The sequence below is a fragment of the Oncorhynchus tshawytscha genome, linkage group LG20, assembly GCF_018296145.1.
Source record: "Oncorhynchus tshawytscha isolate Ot180627B linkage group LG20, Otsh_v2.0, whole genome shotgun sequence".
Taxonomy (NCBI): domain Eukaryota; kingdom Metazoa; phylum Chordata; class Actinopteri; order Salmoniformes; family Salmonidae; genus Oncorhynchus; species Oncorhynchus tshawytscha.
Genome location: NC_056448.1, coordinates 14,815,894 through 14,833,348, shown reverse-complemented (window position 1 = coordinate 14,833,348; position 17,455 = coordinate 14,815,894). Strand labels below are relative to the sequence as shown.

The 17,455-nt window shown below is 42.4% G+C and overlaps 1 protein-coding gene across 7 annotated transcripts in view; it reads left to right on the top strand.

The window, feature by feature from the left end:
* The window catches only part of unc13bb (unc-13 homolog Bb (C. elegans)), a 43,474-nt gene extending 27,908 nt beyond the window's left edge, over positions 1-15,566 (top strand). For 2 of the 7 annotated variants that reach the window (XM_024380585.2, XM_024380584.2), the window contains 14 exons: positions 1,703-1,829; positions 1,923-2,019; positions 2,109-2,252; positions 4,858-4,935; positions 5,219-5,296; positions 10,591-10,679; positions 10,850-10,996; positions 11,171-11,294; positions 11,400-11,531; positions 11,712-11,859; positions 12,222-12,278; positions 12,527-12,619; positions 12,725-12,884; positions 13,030-15,566. In XM_024380585.2, coding sequence (XP_024236353.1) covers positions 1,703-1,829; positions 1,923-2,019; positions 2,109-2,252; positions 4,858-4,935; positions 5,219-5,296; positions 10,591-10,679; positions 10,850-10,996; positions 11,171-11,294; positions 11,400-11,531; positions 11,712-11,859; positions 12,222-12,278; positions 12,527-12,619; positions 12,725-12,884; positions 13,030-13,315 — 1,760 coding nt within the window. In that variant the 3' untranslated portion in view covers positions 13,316-15,566. Of the gene's footprint in view, positions 1-1,702; positions 1,830-1,922; positions 2,020-2,108; positions 2,253-4,857; positions 4,936-5,218; positions 5,297-9,610; positions 9,635-10,114; positions 10,139-10,590; positions 10,680-10,849; positions 10,997-11,170; positions 11,532-11,711; positions 11,860-12,221; positions 12,279-12,526; positions 12,620-12,724; positions 12,885-13,029 lie in introns of all 7 variants that reach the window. The other 5 variants (XM_042302239.1, XM_024380582.2, XM_024380581.2 and 2 more) reach the window with 4 other exon arrangements.
* The last annotated feature ends 1,889 nt before the right edge of the window (positions 15,567-17,455 follow it).

Below are 17,455 nucleotides of genomic sequence, written 5' to 3'. Positions count from 1 at the left end.
TTTTACTAGGATTAAATGGATTAAATGTCAGGAATTGTAAAAAACTGAGTTTAAATGTATTTGGCTAAGGTTTATGCAAACTTCTGACTTCAACTGTTCATGTGGAGTGTACTATAGGTACTAAGTAACAGTAGAAGGAAAAGGACATCTCCCCAGTCTGTCTTCTCTACCCCCTGTCTGTGGCTCCGTCTCTGTCTCAGCATTGTGTATGTGTCTTCTACCATGTCTTTCTTTCAGTAATGGATAACGTTGATCATTACCAGTGGCTTCAGGGTAAGACTGCGTACTGTACTGTAAATGATAAGAGACCCTCTTATGCTATTCTACAAGTGCCAGTATTCTGTTAGCCGTTAGATATTTCCGCAATAACACCTGAGGGGGTGTGGTACAGTATATGGCCAATATACCACAGCTAAGGGCGGTTCTTAGGTACTGTTCTGGATATAGCCGTGGTATATTGGCCATATACAACAAACCCCCGAGGTGCCTTATTGCAATTATTAACTGGTTACCAACTTTATTAGAGCAGTAAAAGAAAACGTGTTGTCATACCCCTGGTGTACGGCCTGATATACTACGGCTGTCAGCCAATCAGCTATCAGGGCTGGTACCACCTAGTTTATATCATGTATTTTAGTGTTGAATATAATTTTATTTCTACCGGAGCTCGTCTCCATTCCATCTTCCTCTCCACTTCTATCTTGATCTATTTCTTTCTATTTTGTTGCCTTGTTGTCTTTCATTTCGTTCCTTCGGTCCGTGCTCATTCCTCTGTGTTCTAGCCCCATCTGAATTCCACCTTCGTGGGCAGACATTTTATGCTGGTAAGAGCATCAACTCCACCCCATCACTCCTCTTGTCTTGTTCTCCTCCCAGAACCCCCAACATATAAACATAGTTAGATCTGTGTTTCCAGTGAAAACTGTCATTCCCAACAGAGATGCAAAGGTAATCCTATAGGGAAGGCTGTTTCTCTGTGGTCGGACAGTTTCTGACAATGTTTTACTTACCGTATTCCGACGAGGGCAAGGTGGGGGGCTGAGTGGGATTACTAGGGAGGGAGAAGAATGTGGAGCAAGCTACACTGAAGTTGAGTATGGAGAGAGAGAGGGGAGGATGGAGGAGTTCTGGGGATGTGAGACACAGTAGAGCTTCATGCGGTGCAGAGCGAGAGGGCGACAGAAGCAGGGAGTAGATGTGCTGGGTGTGAAAGCTGCTCATGTCTCCCAGGACCCCATCTCTTACCTCCTCTCCCCAGAAGGGGATTGTACATCTCTAACTTTCCTCTGTCCTCATGAAACTCATTTTCACACTCTCCCAATGATAGATGTCTCTCGATGTTTTGTGTGTGTTAATCACCGTGCCCAGGGGCACAAGGGGAGTGGAGCTGCCCATCACACACTCAGCCTGCAGTAAGCCCACTTCAATGCCCAGTTGAGAGAGGAGAGCCCTCATGTCACCTGGCTGTGGCTGTACAGCCCGCTGGGGGTGGCTGGCTGCTCTTCACTCCTCTACCTCCAAGCTTACTGAATCCTACCTGTTCTGTGCCCTAAATATCCATACTTCTCTTACAGTAATATTATGACTCAGACACTCATACATAAGTGCATATTTATGCACACTTGTACATAATGACACGCACAAAAAGAGAAACACCCTCAGAGAGACACACACTCACTCTCTGGTGTGTTTGTCTCCACAGAGCATGAAAAGCACCGGCTGTGTAAGAGTGCTGACTACATGAACCTGCACTTCAAGGTCAAGTGGCTGTACAATGAGTATGTGAAGGACCTGCCAAACTTCAAAGGGGTTGTACCCGACTACCCATCGTGAGTTAACCATGACTTGTTTTAACTTAAGAAATGTGTATAAAAATAGGTTCACTCTATTTTACCCCTTACGCCAATCTTTCCCATGTGCAGGTGGTTCTTACAGTTTGTGCTGCAGTGGCTGGATGAGAATGAAAGCGTTTCCATGGAGTTCATGCATGGAGCTCTGGAGAGAGACAAGAAAGATGGAGTGAGTAATGGGAAAAAATAACCAATCTTTGTCAGCTCTTCACTATAAACGATATAGTTACAATTGTCTCCATCCCCTTCTCCCACCAGTTCCAGCAGACATCTGAGCATGCTCTCTTCTCTTGCTCGGTGGTGGATGTCTTCACCCAGCTCAACCAGAGCTTTGAGATCATCAAGAAACTGGACTGTCCTGACCCAAAGGTCATGGCCCACTATAGCCGACGATTCGCCAAGGTAACCTTAACCTCGTTGTCCTAGCTACCTGTCTGACCTGTTGACAAATGCCCGTTGGGATAGATTGTTCTCTCATATCTCCACCATCTGTGAGATTCATTTTAGGGAACCTCTCCCTGAGTCATGCTTGAGTTCTACTTTTGGGCTTGAAATGTTTTTCAAACAATAGCTAGGTTTCCATCCAATTGGCAACATATTTGAATGTGAATATTAAAAAAATTGGCATAAAAAAATATATGCACATTTTCACACCTGAGATGTGTTTCCATCAAATTGACTTGTTGCGGGTAAAGGCTGTGCGTGACGACGTAGTGCACATAAGAATAACGTGTGGTTACATTTCCATGTACCAAATAAAAAAATACAAGTTAAATGGGCTTCCACCGCATTTTCAACTCTAATGGTTTTGTTCATGAATAAACTTGTGTTTATATTGCGAATGTGCCCACTCTGTACTTGGCACACAGTGTGCACTCTAGCCAAGAGCTTGTACATACAGTGCAGGTATGCTACCTACTGATCAAGTGTCTGGGCAAAGGATAGGATGAATATGATGATCTCTGACCAGAAAGCTACCATTCACCAGCTCTGCAAGAGTTATGTCAAAATATGTTTGTTACTCACCAAATGTGCCTGCATCTAACGTAGTTTACTGCCGTTACACCTGGTATGTATTGTACTTCCAAAATAGGTCTAAATCAATTTTTAAAAATTGACCAGAAGAGGCATCGCTAGGGTTGCAAAATTGTGTGAACTTTCAATAAACTCCCTGGTTTTCCAGAAATCCTTGTTGGAGGATTCAGCATGTCGTGGCTCATTCCCTCCTGATTCCAGGACCTTCCAACTGGGATTTGGGGGGAAACCAGGAAAATTATTGAAACCCTAGCGGTGCCTTTTCTGGTCAAAAACAATACATTTGCTTGTACATTTTCATATACACCTATTCTGGAAGTACGTACCGGGCATAACTGCAGTAAATTACAATTGTTGCATATTTGGTGAGTAACAAACATATATATTGACATAAACTCGCAGAGCTGGTGAATGGTAGCATGAATGGTAGCTTTCTGGGCAGAGAAGAGATCTAGTCATATTCGTCATTTCTTTTCCCCAGATCCTGGTTAAGCCACCTACATGTTGAGAATATTATGAACAAAATGGTGAGATTATTTTTGTTTCTCAAACGGCACCCAAGCATTGATCATCATGTTACCAGAATAAGACCCTCTATATTTATTGGAAAACAACATCAAGCTCATCACCGTGCACTTTCATCAAACTGAAGTTTTTTAAATTAAAATTTTTCTCCCCAATTTCCATCTTGTCTCAACGCTGCATATCCCCAACGGGCTAGAGAGAGGTTAAGGTGGAGTCATGTGTCCTCCAAAACATGACCCGCCGAACCACACTTCTTAACACCCGTCCACTTAACCCGGAAGCCAGCTGCACCAATGTGTCAGAGGAAACACCATTCAACTGACGACCGAAGTCAGCCTGCAGGCACCTAGCCCACCACAAGGAGTTGCTAATACGCGATGAGCCAATTAAAGCCCCCTCCGCTAAACCATCCCCAAACCCAGACTACGCTGGGACAATTCTGTGCCGCCCTATGGGACTCCCAGTCACAGCTGGTTGTGGCATAGCCTGGGATCAAACCTGGGTCTGTAGTGACACCCCAAGCACTGCGATGCAGTACCTTAGACCGCTGCGCCAGTCGGGAGGCCCAACCCTGTGAAGAATTTATTTCATCTATAGCCTAATAAATTGTGTGCTTTCCCGAGTTGTAGTGCGAGGACCACACAACATATCATTGTGTGACTCCAAGTTTATCCCGCCATTTCTCGCCCAATTTTATTCACACAAAAAGATCCCACCTTGTCTAGCGTATTTTTTTTCTCAACATTTTCCGACAAATGAGCTTTTCCATCAGGCCTGTCGCAACATTTTTTTTTCCGACATGTACTTTACTCGCATGAAATGGTTGGATGGAAACCTGGTTACTGGGAGAGAAAGTTTGGCATTTGCTCAAACCTTTTGAAATAGCCCCAAATCTCATTAAAGTGATTAATGATCATGACCGCCCATTGCATTTTCTTCGGAAAGCAGCCAACTCTTTCCTTTAGAGAAATCCTTACCATTGCTTTTCTTATTTTAGAGTACTATACCCTTATTACAGATATTAGCCTTAGAAAATCCTATTTCTATAAAAGCAGCCCGAGCATTGTCTGGGGGACTTTAACATTTGTTTAAAGGAATTGGATATGATATGTTCTTATTAAATAGAAATGTCTAATGCGACAATCGTACTTTCTAGCTGGGCTTGGGCTGGCACAGTCTATAGAGAGACTGAGGTTTTTCATCACAGAGAATATATTCAGGGAATGCATTCCTACTTTCAGAGGACTCATTCCAGCAGTAGTCCAGAAAAGTTACCCGACAGTAACCTCACATACCCTCACTCTAACTTTACCTAAAAAACACACTAGCTTCTAGTCAGTGTTAAAGGCCACTTCCCATTAACAGAAAAGGATGACAGTCATTTAGTGGTTGGAATGAGAGAACATATTTCCAATGACACTGTAATGACCTGTTTTCCTTCCCACAGACTATTGCCAAAGTTCTTCTGCAGTACAGTGCCATTCTGACCAAGAGCTTCCCCTCCTACTCTGACAAAGAGAAGATTGTAAGTCTTCATATTCTGCCTTACACAACATACAGTGCATTCGGAAAGTATTCAGACCCTTTGACTTTTTCCGTATTTTGTTACGTTAGACTTATTCTAAAATGTATTTAATAGTTTTTTAGACATTATTGCAAATTTTTGAGTAAGGCTGTAACGTAACAAAATGTTGAAAAAGTCCAGGGGTCTGAATACTTTACTAATGCACTGTATCCTTAGTGTTTTCAATGGGAGTTTCAACCTCTAAATGGTCTCGATCTATCGCTCGCTCTCTTCCCCTTCGTAGCCCTGTGTACTGATGAACAATGTGCAGCAGTTGCGTATCCAGCTGGAGAAGATGTTTGAGTCCATGGGTGCCAAACAGGTAAGCAGCAACACTATGTATGGGGAAAAGATGACGACAAATAGCTATTTTTCACAGATGGGTAAGATGGAATCTCGGGGTGAACAATGTTCATACTCACTGTGCTCTGGACCACCAGAAACCTCCTGGAGAAAACTACATGCACATTGTGTCTCTGGGCTCATGCAGCCGGTCGAGCAGCCATTGTTTTTTAGCAGGTTTTGATTTAAAGGAGTGAATGATGTGCTACTCTGGCATCACACCTAGAGAAATGAAGAACATCAACTATTTGCTCTATGTGAACACATGGTTCAAATTGCTTTTGTGTGTGACTGTTCTTCATAGACAAGATTATGAACATGTTTGTGTCTTTCCGTACCAGATTGCAAAAGCGGAAGCAATGGTAGGGAGATGGTTCACGTGACTTGGAGAAGTGGATGTGTGCTACTGTAGTATCCTGCCATGTGGAATAAAGCATTAGATCAATAGCAGCTATAAGCCAGTGCTTATTGTGTAGACTACTAGACTGTTACATTAACATATGCCCATATTCTATTATGTCCCTAGATCAATTTCCTAGAGTGCATAAAGCTATGTGCGGTCTATAGGTTTTCATTATCGTCCCTTCAGTATGTTTAGCATCCCTACATAAGAGCACAATGTAGTATCTATATGTTAAGTATGTTTAGGACATGCTTTATTCTGAATGATTGTTCCGTTCTTACTGCGTAGTAAGTCAGTTATGTGGTTTGGATGTTGAGTAAAGAAGTTAGTAGTTTGGCCTAGTAATCCCATTGTTTTGGTTTACGCACCCATGGCTGATTTGTAGCACTAGACTTTGACAAGTTAACTTTAAATGGGTGTTTCCTTCGCTGCTTAAGATTGACGAGCAGGTGGAGGATGAGGAAGACGAGGACGAGAAGGTGGGTGTTCGTTCACTTTTGGTCGGAGGCTGTTTGATGGTTGCCAAAGTGTTGTAGATCCTGTTGCATATTAAGTATTGTCTAACTCACCTTCCCCCTGACTAGCAGGTCATAACTGAGGATGAGGAGAGAAAGACTTATCATTAGACGACTGTAGGATAGAGTTCACCCTCTATAGAGCCTTTAGGAACCCCCATAGTAAAACCATAGACAAGTCAACTACTGGAGCTAGATTTCTCACATGATAGTTCCCTGTGGCCAATTAGATGAGTCTTTAGTCTTTTGAGGGTATGGAAGTGTAATGGTAAGAACTTCTGCACCCAGAGGATCAGTTTCAGATTATTGGGGCTGTGAAAGTGTGAAATGCATGGAGTAAGCTAGTATCCAGAATTGTTTGTTTATTCACTGCTGATGAATGGCATTTGGCTTGTGGTTGGGTTTTTCGAAGGTAAGACAATCAGTGTTCATCTAATGAATGTAAGAGAGTGGAACTTTAATCTGAGCTGTGTTTTCAAAGAAGCACAACTCTGGGGTTGTGTGAAGCCGTGATGTTGTCGTCAAAGCTCTGCGTCGTGCTGTGAGGAGATGAACTTGAAAGGCGGACTGTTCTGGGCTCCTGTAGAGGAGGAGGGAGATGTGGGAGGGAAGGAGTGATTAGGAATGGCGTTATCTCAGATGAAGCTTAGTAGGAAGAGTTCACAGAAACTTCACAGAACATGCTGACTCACGCCCTTCTGCCTGTCAACACAAATTAGACACTTAAAAGACAAGACACACTGTTCAAGTTTCATTGTCAACAAGCACCAATTTAAAAAAAATAAATAAAAAAAATGTAAACAATTCTGTCATGTTTATTTTGACAGTCAGAAATACTCAAATAAACTACAGTATCTTCAAAATTGTACAATATAATGGAATGGTCGTAAACCGTTGACTGATAATGAACATTCTGCTGTTACGACATGTCTTTTTATCTGTGTCCTGGAAAGCCTTCACACAGGTCTTCATTATAATCACTCTGACCTTCAAACTGTGGTGATGACTTCGTGCAGTTAGCAGGAATAAAAGAAACTTGGGCATTTTCCCCTTCTTTTTCCCCCCCCAGGGCAACATGGGCAAAATGATAGAATGGCGGCAGGTGGGTGTAAGACGAGGACATTATGTATGTGCATGTATGAACTTTCTGTACATGGATATACATATATATAATATATTGTTTTTGAACCGCAAATAGAAAACTGAAGATCCCTTTTCCGTACAGTGCATTCGGAAAGTATTCAGACCCCTTGACTTTTTCCACATTTTGTTATGCTACAACCTTATTCTAAAATTGATTTAAATTGTATTTTTTTCCCTCATCACTCTACACACAGTACCTTAAAATGACAAGGCAAAAACAGTTTTGTTTTTAGATTTTTGCAAATGTTAAATAAAAAAAAACGTATTTACATATTTTTTACATATTTACATAAGTATTCAGAGGGCTCCGGCTGGGCCACTCAAGAACATTCAGAGACTTGTCCCGGCTGTGTGCTTAGGGTCATTGTCGTGTTGGAAGGTGAACATTTGCCCCGGTCTGAGGTCCTGAGTGCTCTGGAGCAGGTATTCATCAAGGATCTCTCTGTACTTTGCTCTGTTCAGCTTTCTCTCAATCCTGACTAGTTTCCCAGTCCCTGCTACTGAAAAACATTGCCACCATCATGCTTCACCATAGGGACAGTGTCAGTTTTCCTCCAGATGTGACACTTGGCATTCAGGCCAAAGAGTTCAATCTTGGTTCCATCAGACCAGAGAATCTTGTTTCTCATGGTCGGAGTCTTTAGGTGCCTTTTGGCAAACTCCAAGCGGGCTGTCATGTGCCTTTTACTGAGGAGTGGTTTCCGTCTGGCCACTCTACCATACAGGCCTGATTGGTGGACTGATGCAGAGATGGTTGTCCTTCTTGGAGGTTCTCCCATATCCACAGAGGAACTCTGTAGCTGTCAGTGACCATCGGGTTTTTGGTCACCTCCCTGAAGAAGGCCCTTCTCCCCCGATTGTTCAGTTTGGCTGGGCAGCGAGCTGTAGGAAGAGTCTTGGTGGTTCCAAACTACTTACATTTAAGAATGATTGATGCCACTGTTTTCCTGGATCTTTAATGCTTTGCAAAAACTGTTTTTGCTTTGTCATTACGGGGTATTGAGTGTAGATTTCTGAGGAAATTGTTTATTTAAGCAATTTTAGAATAAGGTTATAACAAAATGTGGAAAAAGGGAAGGCGTCTGAATACTTCCCGAATGCACTGTAAATACAGAACATGATGCTGTACTGTCTGATACTGCTGTCATTGTTGACATGGTCGGCTGGTGTAACTTGTAAACCGACTCAGTGTATCAATCATTTCTCTGAGGGTTTATCAACCGTTCTGCCTCTGGCTGGAGGTTCACAGTATGTTTTGTGTTCTGTCTCACTCCAACCCTTCAGGAAAGTGTGGAGGAGGAGGTGGTTGAGGAGGAGCAGGTTGAGGTTTGTTGGTGTAGTAGAGGTTGTGTCAGTGACACACTCACTGATATCGTCATGGTCACATATAGTCATTCCCACTCACTGTCCCTCTCTCCACTCACATAGTGGTGGTCACACTCGCATTCGCCACGTCATTGTGCCTTCTCATGGTGGGAATGGACACCACCATCGTTACCGGGGTGACTTTGATCTTGTTGGGTTTTTCACTGGTCATCTGTTTGGTGCAACACTCTTCCCCTATATGACTACGGTACTGTTGTCCCTTACCTGTTGGCTAAATCCAAGTGCAGCTGTCTTGCGCTCCATTACACAGACATCTCCTTCCCACAACTTCATTAACTTTCAGACTACTACGCAGTTTAATGATTTAGTTCTTTTCCCTTTTCTTTTGTTTTCAATAGACTGACAAAGAGAAGGTGGGTTCATTACAAACAAGTGTTGCATACATACATACAGTATGTAGTCCTACAGTATGTATGCAAAGGTTTACTGTACCTCTTTTTTAACAATTTTGTCTCGGTTAAGTTTATTATCCTAAATCTTCTCCTGCTGTTAGTACTAGTTGGGTCTGTTGCTGGTCTGTACTTTATTGCAACAAAAGACACATTTGACTTTTTTTAATATATTTTTTTATTGTACGTCTCTCAAAGATGGATGCATCCCCAGAGGAAAAGGTGGGTTAGTTTGTGCCTTTATCCCTGGGTTGTATAGTTGAGCGGTAGCTATGCTGCTCACAAAAATGTCACTGGTTCATTGGTCAACACATTTCCCAATTGGTACAATATTATTTTATAGCACCATCAGATATTTGCCATGTATTTCTAGTTTTTACCTCTATACTAGCTCTTGATAAAAGACAGCAATAAATACGGTCATCTCCTTTTTTCCCCCCCCTCCCACTCTCTGATAGCCTGAAAAGAAAGACGAGGAGAAGGTGAGTGTAGTAAGGATGTGACATCATCAGTGCCCATCTCCACTAACACTATCACTCTCACTAACTGTCACTTCCTCAGCAGTATACACACGTACAGGAGGCTCATGAAAAACATACTCAATCTCTCCCTATAGCCCCTGTAAGCCTTCCCCGTATCCACTGGTGCAGAACTCCTTCAGTAGTCTCCCCTACAGCTGTCCTATACTCTTGTCTGCAATCTAGACATGTAGTCTAGTCCCTGGCAGTCCATGTATCAGCTGGCCTATTGAAGCATTAGCTTAATGGGCCACATCATGTTGTCATCTGTCTGGCTGTGGTTGCTTTAGGCCTCTGTGAGATGGTTTCTGTCAGACTGATGCTGTGGTTGTAGATACGGGACACATTGTGACCCCTGGTGGTCCTCCAATAGAATATACTTCTGAGTCAATGAATCTGCTGTCATATTAAACCGCCATTTTCTTTCATCTGCTGTCTTTGAAGGTGGTGATTATTACTGACAAAAAGGTGGGTTAGTCTACAGGAGTGTTGGCTCTAATAACAATGACTGTAACTAACTGGAAGAGAAGTAGCAGTGACATTGCAAGTATAGGGAATCTCGCTACTTCAGTCAAACATTTTTCACAGTTTCTCTGAAAACGATGTTTGAGTGACCATTGCCTTTTCTTTCCATGCTCGTTCATCTACTGGCAAAAAGCAGAATAACACGTTTTCTCCATTGCTGCTGAATTATTGTGTGTGCTCTACTTTGGCTTGCAATTCGCATACTTTACAGTATGTGTATTATCTGGCATCAAAGGGAATTATGTTGCTGTTTTCCCCCATATCTATGGTTTATGAGAATCATGCTTAACTGTTTTACAAAAACAATTCTGTACCCAGTACTTCTTTACTTATTACACTGTCTCTGTGTGCTTCGCTGCGCCTGTCTATCTGTGTGTCTGCCTGTTTGTCTGCAGCTGGACACAGAAGCCAGTGACCTCCTGAATGAGCTTCAGGTCAAGCTGAACAATGTGCTGGATGAGCTGAGTACCACGTTTGGAAACAGGTACACGCATGCTCCCACACAGTCCCAGGATTCCAACGTGTGTACACTCCCCATACTATGTCACTCATAATGTTTCTACTGTGGACTCATGCACGCAGCTTCAGTCTGTAGTATATGGAGTCCATTTTGGCTCTGAACTCTAATACCTGTGGCTCCTTTCTCTCCTGTAGTTTCCAGGTTTGTATTGATGACTGTATGAGACAGATGGCCTCTCTGCTGTACCAGATCAAGGGCCCAGTCAACGCCAACAGCCGCAACATGGTGGAGGCCGACTCTGACAACGTGCTACGGCCACTTATGGACTTCCTGGATTCAAAGTGAGTGGATCCCTCCTGCTTTTCTATTGGCTGCTGATTTGGTGGTGCCCATTTTGGTGCGTTCCCTCAGAAGTCAGTTGTTTTTGTCGGTATGTTGTGCCATGTTGCATGATTGTGTATTTGTTGATTTGCTGTATGTGTTGTCTCATTAAATGTCCGTGTGTGTCTATGCAGGTTAACGCTGTTTGCCACAGCGTGTGAGAAGACTGTTCTAAAGCGGGTTCTGAAAGAGCTGTGGAGGATTGTGATGAGCAGCCTGGAGAAGACCATCGTCCTGCCCCAAGGAAACGACACCTTCGTAAGGCCTAACACCCTCCTAACATTTACCTTCAAACCTGGCCCTTTTCCTCACGAGACTACTCCAAACACACCGTCACCTAATGTTGTGTATTCCTCTCCTCAGGGGGCTCAGATCCTGTCTGCAGCCAAGGAACTGGGGCAGCTCTCCAAGCTTAAAGATCACATGGCAGGAGAGGCCAAAAGCCTGACACCTAAACAGTGTGCTGTCATGGATATAGCACTGGACACAATCAAAGTTTGTCTTTGAGTTTATAGGCAAACATACACCTGTGGTAAAGTTACTACTTAGATGATGAGGGGACTGTGTTGCTGATCCTTTAATTACAGGCCTCATTCATTGTATATTAGGGAATCAACTTCTCCCTCTTCATCGCTCTCTCTCTCTCACTCACTCCTCACTCTCACTCTTCTGCAGCAATACTTCCATGCAGGAGGGAACGGTCTGAAGAAGGCGTTCCTGGAGAAGAGTCCTGAGTTGACCTCACTACGCCACGCTCTGTCCCTTTACACACAGACCACAGACACGCTCATCAAGACCTTCGTCACAACACAACACACACAAGGTGAGGCAGCGGGCACACACACACACACACACAAAATAGCATCAGTCTGCTTCCCATTGTGTCTAACTAAATACATTAGTCATAAAATAAGACCTTTGCTTCTCCCCTGCTTTGCCACCAGGGGTCACCAGAGGCTCCAGTGCTCCCTCTTGAGGACTGTTCTATTTAGTATTGGGCTTGAAGTTGATCTATCAGCTAAATACTATGCCTCTGTTACATACCTAGAAACAAACTTTCACTGGCTCTGTGACTGTTCTGTGTGCTGTGATTTGTCTAACTCTAAAATGACTCACTGCTGCCATTTGACACTGTTTGCTTATTTGTCTTCTTTCTTGGGATCTTTTCTGCTGCCTCCTCACCAGTGCACAATGGGAAGGGTATTAGGTTAACTCCCAACGAAAAAATACAACCCTCCAGGGGTAGGTGGTGCCATGAATGGATAGCATGTGCTAACAACACCGGTCTCCTTTACTCTGTACATAAACCCCTTCCCATCTGCCCCTGTGGGTGAGTTTGCCCCAAACACCAACGTTGACTGCTCCTCCTCCTGGTTGTATGACCCTACCATACCCTCTCCTCCTCCTCCCTAAAGGATACTACTGGTATCTATAATCACACTGACCACCACTGGAAGATAATGTCTTGTGTTTCCATCTGTGTGCGCTAGGGTCAGGAGTGGACAAGCCGGTGGGAGAGATATCCATTCAGATCGACCTATTCACCCACCCTGGTACTGGGGAGCACAAAGTCACTGTCAAAGGTTTGTATATTTGTGGAGTTAAGGAAAACAATTACTCCAATAAACACTTTTCTGGCTGTCTCCCCATCCCAACAAACAAACTCATCTCCTTCCTCGTTGTACCAGTGGTGGGAGCCAATGATCTGAAGTGGCAGACGTCTGGGATGTTCCGGCCCTTTGTGGAGATCACCATGATTGGACCCCACCTCAGTGACAAGAAGCGCAAGTTCCAATCCAAGTCCAAGAACAACAGCTGGGCGCCCAAGTTCAACGAGACCTTCCACTTGTGAGTCCAGAGCCAAGCAATAGTACAGTAGCCTGTTGCCTAAAATTATCAATATGTACTCCCTTGAAATAGCCATTGGTCATTGTAAAAAAAAAATGTCAAGGTGTAAAAAATGATCTCCCTCCCCTCTTCCATGTCTCCTCAGTATCCTAGGTAATGAGGATGGCTTTGAGTGCTACGAGCTGCAGATGTGTGTGAAGGACTATTGTTTTGGCCGTGCCGATCGGGTGGTGGGCATGGCTGTGATGCAGCTGCGGGATGTGGCAGAGAAGGGCAGTGTGGCGTGCTGGTGCCCCCTGGGTCAGCGGGTCACCATGGACGAGACCGGCCTCACCGCCATGCGCATCCTCTCCCAGCGCTCCAACGACGAGGTGGCCAAGGAGTTCGTCAAGCTCAAGTCTGAGTTACGCTCTGAGGAGGAGGGCAGATGAGGTCTCCCTGAAGGAGGGGTGTGAAGGGCCTCTAGTAAAGTGGGAAGTAATAGGAGCACATTGACTACTACTTTGGACTAATAATGTCCCCTGGCTGCTATTGGCTGTTTGATGGACACTGGTTCACCATCACACTGTCACTCACTGTGTTTTTCTCAGACTCCACCTTTTGTGTCCCTCACTCACCATCTCCTACACATACGTAGTTAGTTTCTCTCTCACTCCAATGGTTATTAGGCACAATCTCACACAATATTGTACTTATGTTGGTTCGCCAGTCTGGCACTATGGACATGCCATGGGAGCTATATGCCAATCAATTCCTGCCAGCCTGTATGCACTTCAGTACAGGGTCTCCCCCTCACCCCACAATCCCCCTCAGTGTTTATGTGCAATATGTGGCCATATGTTTGATGCCTTACACTTTAGAAGCTGTGAATGTGTGAAGTTCAGACACAAAACTGTAACTGTAGTAGAAAGCTGTTTATCTTCCTCAATCTCTCTTTAGTGTTCTTCGGGATCCATGTTCATCTCATTGATGCCACTATTAGGGTCCAAATGCAGGATGTCATTGTTGCTGTTTTGTTCGAAATAGATTCACCTGGTTTCTATCGTTTGGACTTCTACCGCATGTCAAGTAACCTACTCCTAAATATAGTGTACAAATCCACCGTTTTTCCCTGTAGAAAAGTGGTGGGGGGGTTGTATTGAAATTAGTGCCGTGTGGTGGTTCTGAAGTGAGTTTTATGTTTGTCACCCCTATTTTTTGACATGAGGTACTGTAACGGCAACAGCACTCAATGTAAAGGGTTTGTAAGTTGTGTGCCTTGTCAAGTATTGGGCTCCTATTCATAACCCATTAGTCCCATACAGTGTTAACAATGCACTTTGAATAAGAATTACTGTAATATTTTTTAGTCTAAATTGTCAAATGTTCTTAACACAAGGGCTGCCTTCTATCCAGAGAAACTTCCTTTTAAGGATAGAGTGGTGAGCACTTTTTAATTTGGACTATTGCTTCTTACATCAAAAACAGCAATGGTGTATGTAGGGCCCTGTCTTGAACTTAGTAATCACTGCTAAATGACCAACCCTCAATGACAGCCATTTTGTTTATAGTTTTTATGTATTTATTCCATATGTATACTCTGGTCTACTTTGCAAACAGAGGGCTGCTAGATGGAGTTTGAGTGTAGTTTTCAAAGTGGTTTTGAATAGCTTTTTACTGCAGTTTTCTAGCAGGACCCTACAGATACTAACTGGACCTAGAGGGTCTTTTGGGACCAGAGGAGTTTAAATGGTTTTAATCTCAGATGAGGGAAAGGCTAGCCTCGTATGGTTCGTAACGAGGATAGGAAAAGGCAGTCCAAGCTCTCGGTTTGCAAATATTTTTCAGCTCTGTTTCCTTGTATCTCTGAGTGGCCTTACATTGGTGATAATAGAAGATTTCTATATACATGTTTTTACCCCCCCATTTTCTGTGCATTTCTTTTGTCTCACAACGATACAGAGGGTTGGTCAATTTGACCGAAATCAACCGTATCAGACTGATATTGTCTGTGATTTTCCTTATTGCTGTTACTTTATTTTTGTTTTTAATTGTATTGGAGGATTTATATTTGTTTAGATGTATTCATTTTCTGAGATATAGTATTTATATTTTTGTTATTTTCCATTTTGATCCCTCTTAAAAAATGTTGGAGTGATGTTCAGTACGGTATCATGAGTTTATTGGATCTACAGTATACAGTAAGGGGTAATGCATGCCTGTCATATCCCTGATAGAAACGAGGAGAATTTTTTGCTATTTGTCAAGTAACACTGCCGTTGTCCATACAATAATTGTCAGTTTGATGTTCACACAAAGAAGAAAACTGCAACATCACACACTGTTAAAGCTATATCTGGGCTTTATATGCAGAATCTACAGTACCAATGTGAATACATCTTTTGGGCTGTTGATTTAGGGGAAAATGTCTACTTCTAAGGAGGGCATTGCCACTAACATACATGTTCCTTGTGCCAAGCTGTGCAAGAGTTCACTTTTTGCTTCATTTACATTTTTTAAACCTTGTGAAGCATTGCACTATAATTAAATCACTACAATAGTTAGCACGTGTTGTATGTCCGAGTAACTGGACTTTTGTGAAGTTTTATTTGTATTTTGCAACTGGAAAAATCATGGTATTGATCATTAAAATGTGTACATTACAATTTATTAATTTTGTATAAAGTATTTAAGAAATAGCTATTGATGTGTCTGGCTAATTATTAGGGGTTCACAGCGAACTCGCATAGATTGGTTACTTTTGTTTTGAATTTGGCACACAGAAATTACAGGCCAACTACCGATTGGTCTATAGGTGGCACTGTTATAAGCAGTCTCACTTAAACCCTCATATCCGGCGGCCCGTTTGACCTAAACACTTAACCTTGTTTTGTAGGCGTCTTTCTAAAAGGAACCTCAAGGATCCATAATGTCCGTCAGGATAGATTTTCCTCCATCTTGGACATTTTTTTATTTATTTTTTTACTTTTGAAAAACGTATTCTCATGAACCATACACTCTAAAAAAACAAATGCAGTATGTAGGCCCATGGTACATCTCTTAGATGATGTCAAATTAAATTAAGGGATTGGTTAAGAGATGACTGAGTAATTGATAAATCAGGAAATCTGATTTTACTTTACCATTTAAATCCACTAGAAAATGGCCCATCAACTCAAAACTTTTTAGGGTCATCACAGACATTACCATGATGAACCGTGTTGTTTGGCATTTATCTTAAAAAATAAGGAACATTTACAATCAAATTTGACTATGTAAAACTAATGCTTTTAAATAATCATAAAAATCTTACTAAATTTGGAATGTAAGACCATGGTACTTCTCCAAACTTTTCTCAAACTAAGGGATTGGTCAAAAGATGGCTGAGTTATTGACAAATCTGATTTGTGTCCATTTAAACCACTAAATCCACTTCCATGGTGACCTATCAACTTGAAATGTGTCATCGCTATCATGGACGTCCCTAAGATGAACCACACTGAATTTCTTGTTGATTTCTCAAAAAACATGGAAACTATTAACTAATTATTTTAATATATAACGCAAATGCTCAAAATCATCTCATGAACCAAATGCCAGATTCACTCCAGATTTTGTGTATATAGACTCATTACATCAGTCGCTTAATGGTTTTGAGATTTTTTTTGTTGCTACATTCAAATACTGTATGGATGGACAGTACCTATAGATGCACGTTAGCACTTATGCTGATGCAAAAAATACTTTAATCTTCTCATGATCCATAAATCATATTGACTCCAGATTTCGTTATGAAGACTCAATAAATTAGCCTCTAATGAATTTGAGAATAATCAGCCACACTACACTACTAGATGGCACCATATCAAACCAGGGCTATAAGAACTGAGCCAATGGACAAATTTGGTATGGAGCACCTTCCTAATATTGAGTTGCACCCCCTTTTGCCCTCAGAACAGCCTCAATTCGTTGTGGCATGGACTCGACAAGGTGTCGAAAGCGTTCCATAGGGATGCTGGCCCATGTTGACTCCAATGCTCCAACTTGTGTCACGTTGGCTGGATGTCCTTTGTGTGGTGGACCATTCTTGATGCACATGGGAAAATATTGTGTGAATAACCCAGCAGTGGTGACACACTCAAACCTGTGCGCCTGGCACCTACTACCATATCCTGTTCAAAGGCACTTAAATATGTGGTCTTGCCCATTCACCCTCAATGTCAATTGTTTTATGGATTAAAAATCCTTTAACCTGTCCCCCCTTTATCTACACTGATTTTGAAGTGGATTTAACAAGTGGATTCAATAAGGGATCATAGACTGACCAGGTGAATCCAGGTGAAAGCTATGTCATGGAAAGAGCATTTAGTTAGTTCCTAATGTTTTGTACGCTCACAGTGTTCTGGAAGTATTCAGACCTCTTGACTTTTTCCACATTTTGTTAGGTTACAGCCTTCTGAAATTGACTCAATTGGTTTTTCCTCATCAATCTACACACCCCATAATGACTAAGGCAAAAACTGTTTTTTTCTAAATGTTTGCTCATTTATAAAAAAATGAAATATCACATTTACATAGGTATTTAGACCCTT